The following is a 22,637-nucleotide window of genomic DNA, read 5'->3' as shown; positions in this document are numbered from 1 at the left end:
ATTATTAAACTTTGTCTACCTTTACAGATAAAAAAAATAATTAGCTATAAAGATAGAGATCACGAAAAATAAAAATATGCGTTAACTCAATCAAAATTGTACTTCAAATAATTTCCCTCAATTACTATTGGGCTTCAACTACCCTAGTTTTGAAGTGTGAAAAGAATCAAAACTCAACTGAGAATGACATCATAAAAGGCAGAAAGAAACTGTAAATTTTCTTCTTATTCTAAAATTAATTATTTTATATACTTATATTTAAAATTATTTTACAAACATATTATAATATTATCAAATGTTACTAATTATTAATATAATTAAATGATATATATAAAAATAACATAATTTTATATTTTTCACTAATAGTAATAATCTTTATATTTTAATATGAAAATTTGAAAAATAAATAAACATAAAATAAATCTGGGATGCATTTACTTTTAGACTGAAAATGGAAAAATAATAAATGTTCAGTTACAAAGACCAAGTGATTCTACTGAAAAATCTTTGACACATTGCTAAGCTCTCTAAATCCAACCTTCCTCAGTTAAATTTTTTCCCAATTTCTCAAATTTTCCTCATAAAGAATCAATTTATAGTTCCAAAATACTTTCTCAAGAAATAAAATAAAATATTTTTTCTGTGGGATTCACCTGCTTCTTTTACGAATTAAAAAAATCCATGCACATTTATTTATATTTATATTTATATTATTAATAAACATTCAAGTCTGATACCACAAATTAAAGACATCAATATCAATTAGGTAAAAAAATAAAATTAAAGGTTATTCAATTAACTGATAAGAGTTTTCTAATCACATAATTGGTGTGATTAATTCTAATACATGTGAATGTAATTTAATGAACAACCTGATTAACATATGTATATAAATACCGATAAATATTTTTAATTAAAAAATTATTTTTAAAAATTAAATTAGTACACTGTTTTCACTAAGTTTAAAAAATAAAGTACAGTACAGGTACAATATCTTAACTAAATACAATTAAATACTCACTAATATTTTTCTTTAGAAAACAATATAAACATATATCATTTTCATTTTTACTATATATACTTAGATAATTTTCAGTTAAAAAATTATATATATTGGTTTAGAAAGTTCAATTACTTAATTTATTCGTGAAATGAATTCAAGAATATAGCTACAAATAATGCAAAATTTTCGTTTATGTCATGAAATATTAAAACGTTAATTTAGTGTTAGTGAGGTCCCAAAATTTTTTCTCTTAGAAATTATAAATTATCAACAAAGCATTGAAAGATGCAATTAAAGAGAAAATCAAAATCAAATTAACTAGATGGGGAAAATATAAATCAACACCCTTAAAATAGCCAAACTCTCTCATATTTCATTGTCCCCACAAAAATTAAAATTCATTAAAATAATAAAATTTAAGCAAAAATACTATAGCAGGACTCATGAAATTAAAACCATTTAATTGGTGGTATGAAACTAACAAGAGAAGGGATTAAAATGAAGGGTTTTAGGGCAATTTTTTGGCTTAAAAAGAATCGAAGGGCCTGTCCATGTCTCCCACGTCTCGTTTCGATTAACCTAAGAATTTCTCCTAAAATACAAATCTTTCTAACGACCCAATGATTAATTTGGGTCCATTTTTTTCATTTTGCAACACTTGACTTGGAAGTTTAACAGCCATTCTCAACTTTCAATATTAGCCTTTGTTTTCCAATTTCATCAAGGGTTTCAAATATTGCCAAATAATTCAATTTTCTCGCCTTTTTTATTTTTTAATATTTGTTTTTTTTTATAAAAGTGTATTAAAAAATAAATAAGAAGAGCCCCACATAGAAACTTACCTTGTGTATTTATAAATCATTAGTTTCACTCCTTTTTTGCAAAACAAACATTAAGCCTCCCTTCATTTCTCTTCAAGCTTTTGTCTTTCTCTTTTTTGCTTCTCTCCTTCCTTGTTCAGCCTGCATGGAGTTTGATGCAAGCTTTAGAGATGATTTTCCTTTCCTTTCTAGCCTTTTTCCGGAAAATAACGCCAGTTCTTCTTTCAAACCACCTGAGTTCAACGGCTCTAACTTTTCTTTGGCCGGTGATGCTTCTGCGCCTTCTGCATCATCTTCCAAATCCATTGTTCACAACTTTATTCTTAACCAAGACCGTGATGCCTGTAACTCAACTCCCGGTGCTACCAACAACGGCTCTCTCCCTAAAAATCCAAACCATTTTCATCAGTTTTCCGTCGATGGGTCTTCAAAGAATTCTTTCTTTCAGGATTCCTCCGCATGCAGCGACCCTTTTGTGGAGCCTTACACCACCGGTGGTTTCTCCAGTGATCTCAATGCTTACATCCCTTCCCTGTCGTTTACAGTACCGGATCATGGTACTCCTTCAAACAATGGCCTGATTTTCCAAGCCTTTCAAACTCAACCCTGCTGGGATTTTTCTCAAAACAAACCTTCAGCTCAACCCCTACTGTCCCCGCCGGAGAACGAAAACCGTCAGAGTTATCAGCAGCAAGAGCAAACACCGCCGTATGTGGCTGCAAAACTGGGAGAAGAAGTCTCATGCGTCACTGCAGATCAAAACGGGAATAATAATCGAAACAAAGTCGATGAGAACGATAACAACAACAGAAGGCTCCACAAATCCAAAAGAGTTATCAGGGATGTTAACAAAACTAATCTAGTCAAAGGTCAATGGACTCCTCAGGAAGACAGGTAAGAAAATTTAACTTTTTCTCCCCCATTTTGTTATGTTTTTGTTCACTTGTTTTGTTTGATTAGGGTTTTCTGTTTCTTTTCCCTTTAAAATCAGGATTTATATGAAGATCTGATCATATATGTGTATGTATGTTCTTTTTTAGATTGTTGATACATTTGGTACAAAGGCATGGAATAAAGAGATGGTCTCAAATCGCTAAGCTGCTGAAGGGACGAGTAGGAAAACAGTGTAGAGAGAGATGGCATAACCACCTAAGGCCCGATATTAAGGTTCTTTTACCTTATTTCCTCTTCTCTTTTCCTCTTTCATCTCCCATCAACACATTAACCATACACATACATACATTCATGATGTATGTATGTATGTATGTATGTATGTATGTATATATATGATGCATATCATATGTTTACATCTATATATATATATATACACACCTTGGATAAAAGATGTATTCAACATATGGACATCCATTCATACATATAAAAATTAAAACTAATTTTTATACATATAAAAGTATATATGTCATTCATCATATGCATCTATGTTGATATACATACATTGAACCATACATCATATGAATGAATGGTATTAGTTGTAAAAATTAAAACTAATTTGTTTCAGTTATGAGTATTTCAAATTTAATTGACACGCGTCGATAGGTAAATGGAAACATTTACATCACGGTTTTTGTTGTTGCTTTTTTTATTTGACGTATTTTCTGAAGTCTTTAAAAATTTACCATTTTATTGTTTTGTCATTATGTGCGTGACAACGCATATTATCATGCAGTTTGGCCAATGCTAGTTAGGCCAAATCATAATTAATTCGTGCTTATCATAACAATAAATTGTAATCCTAAAATTTAATAAAAATTAAGCAGGTTAGTTTTGCTTTTTAAAATGAAGACCATTGCATAAAATGCTTTACATTAAAAAAAATGCTTCACAATATGATTATACATATTGATCAAGCTTTGTTCAATTAGTATTATAATTGTTATAATATATAAGAGATCGTAAGGTTAAACATATTTAATTGTTCAATATCTTTTGATCTAGGGTAGAGAGTGATCTGAATTAATTTAGACTTATATCATATTATATAAATAATTTATATTAATAAATATAGTAACTATTACGTGATTCATTCCAAGGATATAAATATCAACACTCATCGTGCATCACAAATAATAAAGCAGATTGATAAACAATAAAATAATTCATTCTATGTATAAAAAAATGAATATCGATTATTTTCTATAGTTATTTGGCTTTGTTTGAATTTGCAGAAGGATTCGTGGAGTGAAGAAGAAGACATGATACTGATTGCAATACACAAAGAAATAGGAAACAAATGGGCGGAGATAGCCAAGAAACTCCCAGGACGCACCGAGAACACTATAAAGAACCACTGGAACGCCACCATGCGAAGGCAAGAGACGGGTCGGAAAGCCAGGGACGGCAGCACTCCCAAAGTTTCTCTTCTCCAAAGCTACATCAGGTCAGTAAACTCCGCCTCAGCCTCGGCTTCGGTATCGACATCATCGACATCGTCGCTGCAGCCACTGACGACCCAACTCGACAACGCGAAGATGGTGTACGAAATCACCAACCCTGAAACCAGCTCTAACCCACACCTGGTGCAACTCGAAAACTCGGCTTTCAACGCTGCGGGTTGGAAAATGGAAGCTTTTAATCACCATACTCATCGTCAGCGTCAACAGCAGCAGCAGGAGGAAATGGATTACAGCTTCGATGCAAATGTTTACAACGATCAACGCAATCAAAGCTTTGGATCGCTCCTTGCAGAAGGTAGAAGCAGCAGCAATGCCATGGAGAGTTTCGAGGTTCCGATGGAAATGGATTCGTTGAGGAAGGAGCTGGATTTGCTGGAGATGATCTCTCAGGGAAGTCTCTAGTTTATATCATCATAACCCTAACAGAAAAACTTTTAAAGTTAGTGTTTGGGTCGAAGGTGAGAAAATGAATGTGTAATCAAGAGGAACAGACAAGGTTTAAAGTCGTTTTCTTATGACAATATATATAGGGTTAAGAACTGAACTTTGTTTGTTTAAGGTTAATTTGTGTTTGTGTGTTTTTAAGGTTTATGTGGTAATGTTTGGGACATATGTATCCTTAACTTTATCAGGAACTATCAACTGTTTAATTTCTATAAAGTTTGTGTTTTTATATAATCTTTGATTTATCTTTATTTAATTTACAAACTATATAGTATGATTTTTTTAGTAATCTTTTAAAATTATAAATGAATTTATGTAAACAAAATTCTTAAATATATCATATATGTTGGGATTAAATTTCTAATTAATCACTAAAATTTAGGTTGGTTGATATTTTCTGAAAATAAAATAAATTATAATAAAAAATAAAAACCCCATCCCGTAAGTGGTTTTCAAAATTTACACCTCACAAATATTTATCTTTAATCTAATCTATATAATATTGTAAAATGTATTATATATTATAAATTAAATAAATATACTATCAATTCTTTTTCTTTTAAAACCTTAAACGTGACTTCTATTTAATTCTTATCTTATAGGCGAGGACACTAAATTTAGTGTTGGTTGTTGACGTTAATATTTCTTATTTTTCATTTATTGTTTTATATTACATCTTTAACTTTTTTTAATTTTTAATAATTCAATCTTTATGAAACGTTTCTTAATTCTTTTTGTCACATTTTTTATTATTTGGTCGTTTTTTTATTTATTTTTCTTTCAGGGTTGAATTTGATATTATCACAACTGATCAAGATGATGCTTATTTCTTACCATGTTAATCTTCCATGCTTTTGACCTTCAAATTGGATTTGGATAAACGATTTGTATTCGTTGATAGTTTTCTCACGTCGTTCAACTCTGAATTGCGATTTTTCGGTGGTCTCTCAATAGTTTGTTCCATTTTATGGTTTGTTTACCGATGTGGTTAGATCTGTTCACATCTATCTTTTGTTCGAATTTTTTTTGTTAATTTTTTAACATTTTCCTTATATAGTCCTTGTGTGATTTTAAGCGGTTAATTTCTTGTGTTAATAATTATAGAAATATATTTTTATTATATGTTTAATTTACGTTTATAATTATAAATCTTTATTATAATTCTAAATGTTTTTTCTAATGAAACAAACGTTTTCTATAAAATAATAAACACAATATCATAAAATAATATTATTTCATTATCAATTTCTTATATTTTTATATGATGTCAGCGTATTATCCTTAACATATAATTTGATATTACTTTTTCCCTCAACAGTAAAACTCAATTTCTTATATTTTTATATGATGTCATTATTTTAAATTTTCAAAAAAAAATCACGATTTAAATAATGCTTTTATTTTAATATTTTAGTAGTTAATTGTTTTTACCTATTCTAGGTGTGCGTCTATATGCAGTCTGGTGTTAAAATGTATTTTTATTGTGTTACATATGTCTGCCTGAGCGATTTCTTGTGTTATGATTTATTTGTTATTATAATCTATTAATTATTGTATTGTATTCGAATTAAAGAAATTTTGTCTCAAGGCAAGTCTACTTCTCTAATTATTGATTTGTGTTACTCGTGTACTGGGATAATTCTATGATTGACTTTGATAATAATATTGATATTGATTTTGCATGTCATATTATATGTATGTATTATGTTAGGTTGTACAAGAGAAAATTTCTGGTAGTTTATTGCACTGGATTGTGGCTTGTACTAGTATTTTTTGGGCCGGCTCGCACTCGTACTGTTATTCATTTGATCAACAAGCATTGTTTGTATCATCTCATCGTCTCTTGTTTCACATTGCAAGGTTTGTAATATCAAAAGTTATCGACAAATTATATATATGAAAGATATTATTTTCATCATATGTATATATGTACATGTACATCCATCCATTCATACATTATATGCACAGATAGATGGTATTAATTGCATAATGTAAACCAATTTGTTTGCTTTTGGGAATCTCTTTTTTTCTTCTTATTATTAGTCTTGAATATATTATTGACACGCGTTGCTAATTAATTTGAGATATTTACGTTATATTTTTATTAGACATAATGCAATGAAATAACTCTAACTTTTGATAATAGTGTTAAATTTACTCGTATTGTTTTTTTAGAATATTTATGCACTAAACGTTTATTTTTTTGTTAAAAATAACCCACACCGGATGAAAATTATAAAATGATATTACTTTCTCCCTCAACAGTAAAACTCAATTTCTTAAGTACTTGAATTGGTATTTTCTTGCTATATCAGTTTGTAACATAAAACTCATTTTAGAAGTAAAGCTAATGACTTTATTTTTTTTTTTCAATTTTATTTATTAGTTTTTTAGAATTATAATTCATTTTAATGTTAGGATGAATTAATAGTATCTTGATATAACGTACCACTCGTCAATTTCTATGACCATGCATATAACTATAAATGATTAATATAATAAATTTTAAATATTTTATAAAACACGTCAACTAAAGAGATAAATTAATAATAAAAAGGTATAATGTAACAAAATAACCTTAATGTTTGACAATAGTGTCAAATTTATTCGTATTTTTTTAGAATATTTGTGCACTGAACGTTTATTTTTGGGTTAAAAATAATCTACGCTGGATGAAAATCGTCAATCAACTTGCGGTAACGCGAGATACTGACTAAGCACGCATGCATGAAGGGAAAAGTTGACGTGGAAGTCCATGTCATTAAGATCGCTGACGTGACACTGTCACAACTTTTTTTTAAAAATTAATATTCATATTTTAATAGTATTAATTCATATCAATCCGAGAGTGACACGTGTCACTCTCCGATTGGTGCACAATGAAAATTAAATGCACCTGGGTCTCTCGTCGTGTTTTTTTGGCTCTCTGTCTCTTGCCGCCTCGGTCAGGGGGGATTTGGCTCCATCTATCTCGCTACCATCCCTAACCACCACGATGGAAACCACAACAACGACAATCAGACTGTCATCGTCAAGGTGATGGACGTAGGCTCGCTCCAGGGCGAACAGGAGTTCCAAACGAGCTCTTTTTCGTTTCCAAGCTCGACTCTTCCCTCGTCGTCTCGGTCCATGGATTCTCTTACGACATGAAACGACATTGTATGCTCCTGGTTTATGAGCTCATGTCGAACGGTAATCTGCAAGACGCGTTGCTTCATCGGAAATGCCCGGAATTAATGAACTGGAAACAGCGGTTTTCGATTGATGTCGATATCGCCAAGGGACTCGACTATCTTCATGGATTGGATCCTCCGATAATGCATGGAGACATGAACTTCCACGTCAACTTTCTCTTCCACGCGTGCACGCTTAATCAGCACCCTACGTTGATCGTCAGTTGACTGACTATTTTCATTCAACGTGGGTTATTTTTGACCCAAAAATAAACGTTCAGTGTACAAATGTTCCAAAAAAATAATACGATAAACTACTGTCAAACGTTAGGGTTATTTTGTTACATTATTTCTTTTTATTATTAATTTATCTTTTTAGTTGACGTGTTTTATTAAATATTTAAAATGTATTATATTAATCATTTATAGTTATATGCATGGCAGCGTATGGTCATAGAAGTTGGCGAGTGGTACGTTACATCAAGATACTATTAATTCATCCTAACATTAAAATGAATTATAATTCTAAAAACTAATAAATAAAATTGAAAAAAATAAAGTCATTAGCTTTACTTCTACAATGAGTTTTATGTCACAAACTGATATAGCAAGAAAATACAAATTCAAGTACTTAAGAAATTGAAGTTTACTGTTGAGGAAAAAAGTAATATCATTTTACTATGTTAGTTGCATTTTTAAAAAAATTGAAGTCTAAAATAAGTTTTATGAACATCACTTTAATGTAAACTCTATTTCATTTTTAAATTGTAAAAGAGAATTTTTAAAGTTGTAATTTTTCTAATGTATCGATGATTTCATTGAAAATGTGTTATTTCGTTGATATAGAGTGAATTTCGTGAAGAAAAAAAAAACAATATGCGAATATTTTGATATTAAAACTGTCACAAATGACAATTGGTGATGGATGGTGTCTCACTGCCAACAAACATTTTGATACGTGGTTTCATTTTACCGTATTACTGATATCGTATTGAGATTGTGGAACAGTGAATCCCTTTTTAAAATTTGACATCCAATAAATAGAAGATTCAACTTTGAATCTTAATTCTCCTAATTCGACTCTCACTTACAATAAAAAGGATAAATTATAACCGTCCGATTAACTTATCGTTATCTTCAACTAGTCTTAAAATACAATAATTTTTTTATATGAGGATTTAATCATTGTAACTTTAGTCTTGTATGGTTCAACAAAATTAATCTATGCTTAAATAAATAAATAAATAAATAGGCGAAATATAATTATTAAAATAATAAAAATTTATGAATTTAACACAAGTGTTTATCCTTTAAAAGGGTTGAAGTACGGGGGGATGATGTGATATTATGGAGGTTTTAGAGGTTCCGAAGATTCATGGATTGACTTTTTATGTTTGGGTTGGATTTGGATTTGCACGTAGGGGTGTAAATGAATCAAATTTAAATAAATAAGTTTGTGTTTGTTTTCGTTTATTTATTCTTGAAAGTGTTTATGTTTGGTTCGTGTTCGTTTAATTTTTTAGTATCATGTTCGTATTTGTTTATTTATTTTTGAAGATGATCGTGTTTGTTTATTTAATGTTCGCGAACGTGTTCGTTTAATGTTTGTGAATATATTCGTTTAGTGTTTATGAACATTTTTGTTTACCGTTTGCGAATATATTCGTTTAGTGTTGACGAACATGTTCGTTTAGACTAAAAGGGAAAAAGGAATAACGGGAAGAATATTTTTTTGTGTTATAAAAGGGAAAATGGTAAAATTACACAACTAGTTCTTAAACTTCTTAAGATTCATAGTTTAAACTCCAAATTTCATCATATATTCAATTTAAGATGTACCTTCACTAATATTTAAAATAAAAAAAATAAACGAACCAAACACACCTCTGTTCATGTTCATTTGATTAATAAATGAACATAAAAATTTTTGTTCATACTCATTCATTTAGCTTAATAAACGAATATAAACGAACATTATACAAACGGTTCACGAACAGTTCACCAAAAACTCTGTTCATTCACACCCCTATTTACATGTAAGAATTAATTTTTTTTAAAAGGCATTTGAAGTCTTAGGTTCGAACAACTATATTTGTAGGGTACGTATGTGTTGTTAATAGTTAAAAAAATTCTAAATAGATACAATCTTGTAACCATCTAGATTATTAAAAAAATCATTCACGGATGATGCTGTTAAAGTGATCGATGAATTGATTACGAGAGATGTTATGCTTTGGAAAGCAATGGTTAATTGGCACACGCAGGGTGGGCAGTTCAATGAGGCTTTGGGAGTGTTTAAGAAGATGAATTGTATTCATGTTTTTAATTGACAGACACAGTAATCAATACAAAAATAACTAGCCACTCATCCATGGATGTAGAGATTAATCAATCAGATACGACTGTAATTTAGGACACTAGGATTTAACGAAGCAGCAGCTAGTAATTCTTTGTCACGTTCGAATATGTCCATTTCTAGCTGGTCCAAGGTCACCCAAGCTTCTACACCTCCCCATTTTGAATCGAGCAAGACAACCAGATTCTTGAAATCACTTGGACTAGTCACCCATGTCGGCTTTCCCCACCCAAAATCCATTTCATGAAATGGGTAGCCGCACAAGTTTGTACAAGTAAAGGTGTTGATGTCTTCGGATTTGCCATTCAGGAGCTGAGCAATCTGTCTACGAGTCTCGAGAATTTCACTATAACCTTTCTCGCTTTTGATTCCCTTCACCTTGTCGTTGCAGACGTTGGTGAACTCGGTCTTCATCTTAGCAACCAGTTGATGGAGTTGCATATCATCCTTGTGGAACATCACTGCGTATTTAAGTATCAGGTTTCCTATGGTGTTTCCTGGTAAAGGCGGATCCATTCTTTTACGCAAATTCACAACGTTTAGCAAAGCAGACTGTCGAGACCGAGTGGACGATCCGTGGTTTGATCGACCAGCAGCAGCAGCAGCAGCAACCATAGCGCATCTCAGTATGATTGCCAACACGATATCTGCATCCCTGAGGTCCTGCTGCCTTATGGATGTAGCAACCCTAGCTTTGAGATTCGATATCGCCAGTTCGCGAAATACAAACCTCTTCGTCTTGCAATTACGAGTCGTGGGCGGAGGAGGAACGGGTGTGAATACCGTATCTAAAGGCGGTAACAGCGACGCTCCTACAAGTTTCGGTAACTCGACTCTGCCATATTCACGTCCGCTGATCGCAGTCCAGCTCTGGATGAATGAACAAAAAGACGAGGCGTCGGCAAATTTTTGCGAAACGGATATCGCAACAGCCGTTCCGCCGCAAGCGAAGCTGGTGAGTTGAACGAGCAAGATACAAGCCAAAGTGGAACGGATGGCTTTAGGATCAGTAGACGGGACCAACTCCTTAAGCTTCTCGGGATCAGGATTAGCAAGAATGTCCTTGAGCCGGCACATAGATTTAGCTTCCACTAAACAAGCCCCTTCGTCATTGCACTGTATGGTTACAGCATCCATAAGCTGACCGGCAAGCGGGTAGAAATGGAGCAGAATTTCGGACAAGGAGTTCTCGAGTGACCGAGACTTTTGCGAAGTATTGGAGTCGACATTGTCGGAAGGGTAGAAGAAGATGACAGAGCCGTAATGAATGGCAAGTACGTCTTGATCTAAAGCAGAAAGATTGAATGTTCTGAGATGGTGAGGGGTTGGAATGGAGGGTTTGATGGTTTTTCTGGACACAACTTCAACCTTCATTTTCTCCATCACTTTGCTGCTTTCCTTGAGCTTAGTTAATGAATCTGCCTTGTATTGGCTTACCTGTACCACCTCTTTGCCATTTTATATACATATCTCAATAATTAAAGCAGCCATTTACGACCACCACGAAGGAAGAATGCTTTATTTTATTATTCTAGTTTTCTTTGTTTCGTGAGAGGCGTGCTGAGCCGATTTCTTTGAATTCAGGCTGAGTTGGTGAAAATATTTTATATAATAAATTAGTATAAAATAACTAAATACCAAACCAATTATAATGAAATTATTATAAACGATGAATAAGTCTACAGCGCACGTTGCATATAATAATGTACCACTAAAACGAAGTATCAAAACGTACCCCAAGTTAATTTGTCATTATTATGTGAATATTGAAAAGTATAAGGATCTATTTAAAATTAATCAGTTATTAAAATTTAATTATAATCTTAATTGAATTATAATTTATTTATTAAAAATAATAATTAATTTAACTAATTTAATTTGTTTAGAATTAGGATTGTTAAGTTATATAAGTTAAAACCGGCCATCAGCATTAGACACCGTTGACGATCACCTTAACTCGTCGAAAAATTAACTGCTGCAACATCAAGCGGTTTCGTTTGTCGTCACCCAGTTCATCGTCGACCAACAGTCAGTCGTCTCGAAGGAGAAACTCTACCTTTTGCATCGGTCGTCATCTGTTTGTTTTTTCCTTTTTTTATGCACGATGACCTTCTAAAAATCATCCCCGGTCGTTGGCCATCCCAACCAAACCAACCATGACTGTCGGTTATCGTTTGTCCGCAACCGCCGTCACACTTAACTCTCTAGTCATCTTTTCCATTTGTTTTTTAATGGTAAAATTACATTCCTTTCCAACCCTCCTTATTTGTGTTTTATTTGAAATGGTTAAATTACATTAAAAAAACCCAATAGTTTAAATAAATTCTTATTATGTAAATATTAAAATTATAATTTTAATAGAATTATAATTATAAGGATATATTTAAAATTAATCATTTATTAAAATTTAATTATAATTTTAATATAATTATAATTAAATTATAAATTTTTATTAAAAATAATAATTAATTTAAGTAATTTATTTTGTTTAGAATTAGGATTTTTAAGTTATATAAGTTGAAATTATAATTAAATTTTAATAAATGATTAATTTTAAATAAATCTTTATATTTTTTAATATTTACATAATAAAGATAAATTTAATGGGGATACGTTTCGGTATGTCGCTTTAGTAATATATTGCGGTATGCGACATACACCGTAGAATTTTCCAATAAACGATTTAAAGTTTCAAAAATTCGGTTAAACTGAATCCATCTAATCCCTAATTCATCACGTATGTAAAAGAAAAAAGAAAACTAATATATCAAATCCAACTTTTATATATATATATATATATATATATTTGAGTAAAATTCGACTCAAAAAAATAATTTTTTATTTAATTAAATGCTAAAAAACTCTACTCATAACTTCAACTCAACTAATTTTTTAAAAAATAAAGTTTAAGTTATAGAATAGAACTCAAATAATTTAATGTAACTCGAAATTTTTAATAATTAGTGTATTGATTTTTAAGTGTAGTCTCTCATCTTTGTATATATATATATATATATATATATATATATATCACATATGAAGAAATATATATGTATATCGTATATGATTATAGAAAATCGTTTAAATTAAAAATAATTAGTTCATAACATTATAAATATTTACAATTAAATTTAAATAGAAACTCGAATAAATTGACTCAATTCAAATTTCATAAACTCGTTCGATTAGAAAAAATTTCAAATAGTTTAAGATATAAAATAACTCATCAACTCGATTAACTTAAAAATTATTGACTTGACTTGATTCAATCGAATATTCACCCTATATATATCTCACCCACTATGTGATTTTAATATATATATATATATATATATGTCACACCGCTATATGATTTTAAAAATCTATATAGGAGGTCATGTACGTATGACGGCTGAATCCCATCCTCACAGTTACGTCAAAGCATGACAACATGAATATATTATACGAGTGATGATAAAAGAAGATGAAAAACATGTTAAATTACAAAAAATAATATATATGTAATCCACAAATTAATATAGAAAAAAATATTTTTTAGTTTGTTGTAAACTAACAACTCAAATTTCTTAATTCCAAGGCCGACTTAAACTTGGGAATAAATTTTATTAAAAATAAACTTAAATAGATTAACTTTAAAATACACATCATGTTTATGGTAGACTTATATCAATATCATAATATAATACAATTTATAATTTTATTTAATAATGCTCAAAATACAGTTATAACTATTTAGAATTTCATTGTTTTTTTTAATATTGAATAAAAATAACAAAAATAAATAGAATAAAAGTAACTGAAAAAGGTAAATTTATTTTTCAAGAGATGCATTTAAGTCTTGCAAATGTCAAATATCCAGTATGGCCTCTAGCATCAGCAGATGGTCGAGCCATCACTGCCGGACAACTTGGGTTGTCCCTCACACTTCCTTCGCTTGAAGACTGCCTCCTCCTCTTTCCAGGTGGACTGACGGAACCACCGTCTTCAACCTTTGAGCAATCCATTTTCCACTCCGAGACTTCGTATGTTCGAAGTAGTATTTCAAAAGTCCTTATATCTGTGTATGTTACAAACACTTTATGTATATATGTATAGATAGAGAGAACGGTTCCAAGAAAAGTCGGTGCATATATGAAATTCGAATATCAATATTTGTAAATCCTTTTATTCCCTTTTTCTTAGACTGCAGCCTAATTTTGTATTGAAAAAATACTGCAGAAGCAAGAGATAATACACTAGTTTTGGAAAAGCTACCTGTAAAGTTCAATCTAAGAGTTTCACATGAGCGTTGGACTTGTTCGATGCATGGTGAAAAAGAGCACAAAATTCCATCATGTTTCAACATTTTTCCAGCTGAAGGAATGGCCAGCCAAGGCTGTGGTAGGTCGAGAAAGACTGAATCTGCTGATCCGGAAAATTCATCCGGAAATCCCTCACCCTGAATATCTGTAACGCCCACGGTCACTAAAGTGTTCACACCAGTCCTCTCGAAATCCTCTCTGTCAAAGGCAAGAAAAATCGTAAACAGCATAAACCAACATACAAAAATACATATATACATATTGCACCTTCACTGTTACGAATTTACGAGTGCTATTTCAAGCCTTGCATCTAACGCAAGATAAGGTTTCTAACGTCTAGGGTGTGTCTGCCACCCTTTACAACACAAATAGATTAGAGAACGAGACTCTGAAACATTGCAGCTAGAAATGCAGAATCTAACAATACATCAAAGCAATTATCAAATGATATTCCACAAATCTAGTTTTAAAACTTAAATTTCATCAGAAAGAAGACAACAATAACAATGCACTCTCACAGAAGAAAAGAACATTTTCTTACCTAGCTAAGGCAGCCCTCTGTTCATGGAAATCAAATGTATAAACATGTCCTGTAGGAGCAACAGCCCTTGCAAGTGATGTCGTTAACGATCCACTTCCAGTCCCGGATTCAAGAACCAAACAACCGGGAACAATTTCCATGTACATAATCACAAAGCTAATATCCGCAATATAGAGAATCTGAGTCCTATGACTTAGAACCAAAGTCCATAACTCTGGTGTCGGGGCCAATAGGTAAATAAATCCACCCTTGTTGCTAAACACTTTGGAACCAAATGACTTGCCAATCCAATCAGAATGTTTAAATAAGCCGAATCGATTTTGGAAAACTGAATTCTCACACACTTTAACAGCCTTCATAGTATCATGTTTCTCATAGACAATAGCCAAGTCTCCATCTCTAATGCATCGATTGAAACATATCTTCTTCGAGGGATCAATTAACAACATCTTCAAAATTGCTGAATTCTACGAAGAACCAATAGAAGCAAAAACCTGTAAATACTGAAAATATGTTCAATGTAAGCTAATATTCATTAAATTCCGGAAATCCCGTCTCTTTCTTCTTTCAATGAACTTATGTAAATTCAGTCCACTGTAAAATAAAAACTACCAAAGTTCTCTATCCGAAAAGAGAGTAAATTCAACTATAAACGTACACAAGTTTCAAAACAAAAATATTACCACATACCCAGGGTTCCATGAAGATTAAACCATCAAATACAATACCAGAAAGACCCAAATTCATGAAATATATGCAACTACAGACTACATATACACATTCAACCATAAAACGTACAAAAGTGTGCATACAATACTTCCCATAAAGATGGTATATTCAACTATAAACGTTCACAAGTTTCGAAAAAGATATAACCAAATACCCAAAGTTCCACTAAGATTAAACTGTCATATGCAAGCACAAGAAAAGACCCGAATTCATGAAAAAGTATACATATACATTCGAAGCAAGTATGGGGGGGGGAACACTATCAATTATTTCATGAATAGTTAATCTAGAAAATTGAGAGAAAAAGAAATACTTACCCGAAGATTTAGTTTTGACTTAAAAGGCAAGATTTATCAGAGGAAAAAATTAGAAGTTTTCAAGTTTATCAATGGAAGAAGCAAGAAAGCAGCAAAAAAATCGGGGCTTTTTTTAAAACTTGGTCGTGGCCGGATAGGGTTTTGGAAGATGTGTGGGTGTGGTTTTCATGGGCTTTTGTTTGTCGGATTCCATTAAATCAGGCTCAAACAGATGTGCGACAAGATAGATTTGGACCTGGGTTCCATTGATTGCCATGACTAGCTCGGGCCTGAATGTTTTATTCTCTTTTTAAATTCACTTTTCATTCCATCTAATTCGATATATTTGTTAAATTTATAAATATTTAGCAAGTAAAATTGTGATGTTGTTACGTATCTTATTTAGAAGTTAAAATTTATGATTTAATATTTAAATTAAAAATTTAAATATTGGAATTATTTAAATGCATTATACAATATTTAAATAAATATATTTATGATGTATTTTTCTATTATATGTACACAAAATAATAAATTTTTGTAAAATTGTATTTTAATTTTTAACTATCTGCATGGATGTATGTATACTAAATTGAATAAATTATAATATTATAGAGCGAAAATGAATTTATAAAGTTTTAAAAAATAAAAATATTTAAAATATAAAAAAAAAATCAGAAAGACAATCGTTTTTCTTTTGTCTGTCACTGATTAATTGGATAGACGAGATCTGTTGCATACCTAGACTTCCTGTGTATTTATATTCATTTATATGTAAACAATTCATTAAAAAATTTAATTAATTAATAACGTATATTTACTCTATAAATAAAATTATTTAAATTCCAAACCTTTATAAAAAATAATATTTATTTTTTTCCGAACATTTATTAGTAGTATAGTACTTGGGCATCCAGAAATGGCGTAGCTTAATTGGATCAACACATTTTCCAACCAGAAATGGCGTAGCTTAATTGGATCAACACATTTTCCAACCAGAAATTAGGTTCTTCTAATCTCACCTACCACATACACATGCACATCAACGTGTTTGTTTGCCTACTCACTACTACTTGATCATGTTGCTGTTATTTCAATCTCTGCTCTGTTTATCGTCTCCGTAATTATACTCTGAACAAAAATGGTCGGTCCCCTTTCACTTCTCTTTCCAACAATAAATTAGTGTATTTTGTTCATATTTGAATTGATGAACGCTGCTATAAGTGAAAGTTCCAGTTCAGCAGGAGCTCACTTTTCCATTATTCCTTTTCACATTCATCCTCCTCTTCCCATGCATGTTTTTACTTTCAAGAACAATCAAGCAAAAGTGAAGGCCAAACATGAATTTGATTCGATTTTCAGGCTCAGAACAATCATGCTGGAAATGGGTTTTCTTGTTTATCTTTTCTTCGTTAATCTCAAGCTCAGTTTCCGATTCAAGAATCTCAAACTCTACTCTTCTCTGTGGAAAATTCAATCATTTAAATGGAACCAACTTCGTTCCAAGCTTTGTTAAAGAGATGCGAGGCTTGTCAGAAGCCATCAATGCTCGACAGTTCGCTACGTATCACTTTAATTCAGTGCCACCAATCTACGCGTTGGCTCAGTGTCATCGAGATCTTTCACAAACAGATTGCCTTCTTTGTTATGCGGCTTCGAGGGCCAAGATTCCGCGTTGTCTTCCTTTTAACTCGGCTCGAATCTTTCTCGATGGATGCTTCTTGCGTTACGATAATTACAGCTTTTATAGAGAGTCTGTTTCGTCGAGTTTTGATAAAGTTATTTGCAGTTCTGATGATGTAGTGATGTTTGGTCAAGAAAGTACCAAGAGAGTTGATTTGTTCGGTAAGAAAGTGGATTATGCCGTTTCGAGTGTGACTAAGATTGCTTTGAGAGACGGTGGATTCGGGGCAGTGGCGGTTGATGGGGTTTTTGCATTGGCACAGTGTTGGGATAGTGTCCCGTTCGAAGGGTGTCGAGAGTGCTTGCACAAGGCGGCAATGGCTGTCGAAGGCTGCTCGCCCAAGGCTGAAGGGAGAGGGTTGAATACTGGCTGTTATTTGAGGTACTCAACCGAGAAATTCTTCAATGAAAGGGGAGAGACAGAACATAGTCCTGGTATGTCTTGTCTTTTTTGAGGTTTCTGATTTGTCATAACTCTTCTTTATGTTTGTTTTAATGAAAAAATGGATAATGGAATGTCTTTTTTTTTTAAATGCCAGGGTTTTCTGGAATTGCAGTCATAATAGCCATTGTTTCAGCCACATCTGCATTCATAATGCTTTCTGTTGCAGCAGCTTATGTAACTTATGCAAGATTTTCAAAGAGAAAAAAAGGTAAAATCTCTAAATAATCTTCTCAAGATTCATATGCATTATTAAGTATTAACAATCCCTTGCGTTTCTCCTAGAGCTCGAAAATCTCGGCCATATTTCAAGAAACTTCGACAAATCAGGTTTGAAGTTTAAGTATGAAACCCTTGAGAAAGCAACAGATTATTTCAGTCTTTCAAGGAAATTAGGCCAGGGAGGAGCTGGTTCAGTTTTCATGGGGATTCTTCCAAATGGGAAGATTGTTGCAGTAAAGAGATTGATATACAATACCAGACAATGGGTTGATGAAATTTTTAATGAAGTAAGCCTGATCAGCAGGATTCAACACAATAATCTAGTGAAACTTCTGGGTTGTAGCATTGAAGGTCCTGAGAGTCTCCTGGTTTACGAGTATGTACCGAACAAGAGCCTCGATCAGTTCATTTTCGGTAATTGTTTGCTCTTTCAATGATTCAAACTTGCATTTTCCTGACATAATCAGTTTCAATCCTTCATTGTATCAAGATTTCAAGACACACATACTTAAACACTATAGGTCGTTCGTTCTTACTATGTTACTCGGACTCTTCATTTTGCTTTACGTATTAGTACCCGACACATATTCGTACATTGGTATGGGAATATTACAATCCGAGGAACATAGCATTCTTGTAACTAGTTTGAACTTGTTGATGATTTTACTTGCATATGCAGACGAGGAGAAGGCAAAACAACTAAAGTGGAAGCATAGGTTTGAAATTATTGTTGGAACAGCTGAGGGTTTAGCACATCTTCATGGAGGAGGGTCTGACTCTGAAACAAGGATAATCCACAGGGACATCAAAAGCAGCAATGTTCTTTTAGATGAGAATCTCAATCCAAAGATTGCTGATTTCGGACTCGTACGATGTTTAGCTCCCGATAGAAGTCATCTCAGCACTGGGGTTGCCGGAACACTGTAAGTATACAGACTCAAATGTAGGTGTTTGATACGAATATGTGTTTGAGCATACTTAATCTTATGCAGCGGATATATGGCTCCCGAGTACGTTGTTCGAGGACAACTCACTGAGAAAGCAGATGTTTACAGTTTTGGTGTTCTAGTTCTTGAGATTGTATGTGGTAAAAGGAATACCACCTTCTCAAAAGACTCTGCTTCACTTGTACAAACAGTAAGCTCCCAAATCTTGGTTAAAGCATGAATGGAAATGAAATGAGAGCTCTAATTTGTGTTTTATTTTTCTCTCTTTTTTCGACCTCAGGTTTGGACACTTTACAGATCGAACAGATTAGGTGAAGCTGTTGACTGTTGCATAAGAGATGAAATATTAGCAAGAGAGGCCCCAATTTATGTGCTTCAAGTAGGGTTATTATGCACACAGGCCTCAGTTTCTTTAAGACCATCAATGGCAGAAGTAGTTGAAATGCTAACTGGTAAAGATGCTGAAATCCCAGTACCAAAACAGCCTCCATTCTTAGACGCTAATGTCTAAGAATCAGAAAGTTCAACAAAGTCTTATTATAGTTCAGATAGTTTCATATAAAATGCAGTGAGGAAAATTCTAGGTTCGGGCACTTTCTCCGAGTCTTCAAGGACTGGTAGTTCAGATGAAGTATCAAAAACTCCATGATTTGCAGAAATGGAGTTGAAAACCAGGTCTTGAGGGATTTCTTCTTCTTCTTTTGTATGAAAAAGTAACATTAAAATAAATAAATCTGTATAAATTAAAATTTACATAATTTATATATCATAATTTTCTTCATCCTTAAAGCTATTAAGTAGATTGGACACTCGGTATTTGACTTTAATGGTTCCAATAGTTAAAAAGAGTAAGTTGGTAAAAGCTTGGGACCTATTTGCTTAAAGATTTTCAATTCAATTTTCCATTTTATTTATTTATTTTGAATTTTCATTTTCAATGCCAGAGCACTAGCTTCCATAGTAGATTGTGGCATAAATGTTACAATTAGGGCTTAAAATTGAGTCGAGTTGAATTCTAGTATTATGACTCGATTCGAAAAATTTAGAGTTGAATTCAACTCAATTCGAAAAATTAGCGAGTTTAAAATTATCAAGTTCAACTCGAATTTGAAATAAAAAATTGAAGTTTAATCCGAGCTCAAAAAAAATTAAACTTGAAACATTTTTAGACTTAAATCGACTGAAGCTCAAACCAATGACGGATTCAAGAATTTAAAAATATAGGTTCAAAAATTTTAATACTCTTTTTCCAACAAAATGGGTATGCAAATTTTCTTTTTTGTCTCACTCTGTAAATATATTGAATTATATTTAATAATTTATTCAAAATAATGAGTATGAGTATGCGCTTAGGGCAAGTGCATTCGCCCCTAACTCGAACTCAAACTTAAATTCAATTCAAACTCAGTTATGAACTTTAAGTACACAAAAATCTTATATTATGTATAAAATATTGTAATACCCCGAATACCAAGCCAATGACTTTATTAAAAAGATTTAAAATTTGAGGATTTATTTAATAAATGATAAAGTATAAGAAAATAATTTAGAATTTTTTTGTTAAGACCGATTTCTAAGAATGAAAGGGGTATTTTGGTCCTTTAAAGGGGAAATGAGTTAGGGTATTAAAGTAAAGTAAAGGGGAAAAAGGGAAGAGTGTTAATACCTTAGCTATATTCACTTCTTCTTTCTCGTGTTCATGTGTTCTCCTCTATAGATAAGATCATAACCAAGCTCTCGAGTCAAGCAAGAAAAAGGGCAAGGACAAAGTTGTCGAGTAGTTGGACATCACTACAGCATAGTAAGGAAGCATATTATGTGAGTGCATATATTGTAATTATATGGGTTGAGGGAGACTCACAATAAGTCCACCTCAAATGTTTAAATTAATGTATGTTTTACCATATATGATATATGTTTATAATGTGCGTGGAATTGATATTATGAATAATTTTTAGGGTAAGAACTGTTCTTAAAATAAAAGATCAATTGCTTAGTTGTGCATTTGGCATAAAGGTGTCAATATTTCAAGTTAAATGAAAGACTAAAGGCATTTGAGTAAAAGATTAATTGCCTAGTTCTGCATTTGGCAGAAAGGTGCCAATATTGCAAGTTAGATTAAAGGCTAAATGCCTTTGATGTAACACCCATCTCCCGTATACCTTTTCGTACACGAGATACAGATGTCACATGACTATTAAAACATTTACTTATTTGAAAACCCGTAAAATTTTGTTTAATTTTTTAAAACCATAAAAGTATAATATTCATGAAATCATAATACTAGAACTATTACTTTAGATATATATTAAAAAATATTTACTTGAATTCAATTGCATGTCAACTAAATTTTCAACATGATTAAGATTGTCATATTGTTACTAATGAGTCAACCTTAATTGATGATAGTTGTTGCTACGGCTGCACTCTTTACTCGACTAATCTCTACTTTTACCTACGCGTGAAATCAACACACGTTAAGTACTTATTTAGTAAATCATAGCATTATAAAGAAACATTTCTATACACATAATTATATCATGTTTATTTGATGTCTAACTAATTCGTATCATCCATAAGGATTACATAAGTCCTTATTATTTAAACCCAAATTTCTGTCATACTAGCTTCATAAACATTCTTAGTATGTCCAGCATACCTTTCTTTATTTACAATTTTCCCCTTATTCATTAGTAATTATACATTAATTCCATTAATGGTATCATTTCATGCCTTTATTATACTGTTATATATTTCATTTATATCAAATTGCATTGTTAATCATTTAGTCTTTTACCCCAAAAGCATTTAATCTTTCATCTAACTGACATAATTGACACATTTCTGTCAAATGCACAGCTAGGCCATTAATCTTTTACTCAAAGGTATTTAACCTTTCATCTAACTGGCATAATTGACACATTTCTGTCAAATGCACAGCTAGACCATTAATCTTTTACTATAAGGTATTTAACGTTTCATCTAATTGGCATAATTTACACCTTTATGTCAAATGCACATTTAGGTCATTAATCTTTTACTCAAAGGTATTTAACCTTTCATCTAACTGCCATAATTGACACCATTCTATCAAATGCACAACTAGGCCATTAATCTTTTACTCAAAGGTATTTAACCTTTCATCTAAATGGTATAATTGACACATTTCTGTCAAATGCACAACTAGGCCATTAATCTTTTACTTAAAGGTATTTAACCTTTCATCTAACTGGCATAATTGACACATTTCTGTCAAATGCACAGC

General features: G+C 31.8%; 3 protein-coding genes and 1 pseudogene across 4 annotated transcripts; 2 read left to right on the top strand and 2 right to left on the bottom strand.

Moving 5' to 3' along the window:
* Window positions 1-1,969: 1,969 nt before the first annotated feature.
* Window positions 1,970-4,640, top strand: LOC120123048 (transcription factor MYB98-like). Its single transcript, XM_039142056.1, has 3 exons — window positions 1,970-2,718; window positions 2,865-2,991; window positions 4,011-4,640. The coding sequence occupies exons 1-3, from the start codon at window positions 1,970-1,972 to the stop codon at window positions 4,638-4,640; spliced, it is 1,506 nt and encodes a 501-aa protein (XP_038997987.1).
* Window positions 4,641-10,247: 5,607 nt separating this feature from the next.
* On the bottom strand, window positions 10,248-11,623 carry LOC120123020 (stemmadenine O-acetyltransferase-like). The gene has a single exon (XM_039142039.1). The coding sequence runs from the start codon at window positions 11,592-11,594 to the stop codon at window positions 10,248-10,250; it is 1,347 nt and encodes a 448-aa protein (XP_038997970.1). The 5' UTR covers window positions 11,595-11,623.
* A 2,384-nt stretch (window positions 11,624-14,007) lies between these two features.
* LOC120123009 (tRNA (adenine(58)-N(1))-methyltransferase catalytic subunit TRMT61A-like) lies at window positions 14,008-16,167 on the bottom strand. Of its 2 annotated transcripts, none has more exons than XM_039142029.1 (4): window positions 16,100-16,167; window positions 15,054-15,556; window positions 14,466-14,710; window positions 14,008-14,268 (listed from the first exon to the last, which is right to left on the bottom strand). In XM_039142029.1, the coding sequence occupies exons 2-4, from the start codon at window positions 15,500-15,502 to the stop codon at window positions 14,030-14,032; spliced, it is 933 nt and encodes a 310-aa protein (XP_038997960.1). In that variant the 5' UTR covers window positions 15,503-15,556; window positions 16,100-16,167; the 3' UTR covers window positions 14,008-14,029. The 2 variants fall into 2 exon arrangements, with proteins under 2 accessions (XP_038997960.1, XP_038997959.1); XM_039142028.1 differs by having other exon boundaries at window positions 15,054-15,525; window positions 16,102-16,160.
* Window positions 16,168-17,358: 1,191 nt separating this feature from the next.
* Window positions 17,359-20,016, top strand: LOC120123016 (annotated as a pseudogene).
* Window positions 20,017-22,637: the final 2,621 nt, after the last annotated feature.

This window comes from Hibiscus syriacus, unplaced genomic scaffold, assembly GCF_006381635.1.
Source record: "Hibiscus syriacus cultivar Baekdansim isolate YM2019G1 unplaced genomic scaffold, ASM638163v2 tig00110388_pilon, whole genome shotgun sequence".
In the NCBI taxonomy this organism is placed as follows: domain Eukaryota; kingdom Viridiplantae; phylum Streptophyta; class Magnoliopsida; order Malvales; family Malvaceae; genus Hibiscus; species Hibiscus syriacus.
The sequence above is the reverse complement of the archived record's forward strand: the minus strand, read 5'-3'. Positions and strand labels throughout refer to the sequence as shown.

Bases quoted from the DNA above. Each gene is read 5' to 3' on its own strand.
- LOC120123009 (XM_039142029.1), bottom strand. From the start codon at position 15,502: ATGTTGTTAATTGATCCCTCGAAGAAGATATGTTTCAATCGATGCATT. The intron at 14,711-15,053 runs GTAAGAAAATGT...TGCCTTTGACAG, and splicing joins CAGAGGGCTGCCTTAGCTAG to AGAGGATTTCGAGAGGACTG. The intron at 14,269-14,465 runs GTAGCTTTTCCA...TAACATACACAG, and splicing joins TCTTAGATTGAACTTTACAG to ATATAAGGACTTTTGAAATA.
- LOC120123048 (XM_039142056.1), top strand. From the start codon at position 1,970: ATGGAGTTTGATGCAAGCTTTAGAGATGATTTTCCTTTCCTTTCTAGC. The intron at 2,719-2,864 runs GTAAGAAAATTT...GTTCTTTTTTAG, and splicing joins TGGACTCCTCAGGAAGACAG to ATTGTTGATACATTTGGTAC. The intron at 2,992-4,010 runs GTTCTTTTACCT...TTGAATTTGCAG, and splicing joins ACCTAAGGCCCGATATTAAG to AAGGATTCGTGGAGTGAAGA.
- LOC120123020 (XM_039142039.1), bottom strand. From the start codon at position 11,594: ATGGAGAAAATGAAGGTTGAAGTTGTGTCCAGAAAAACCATCAAACCC.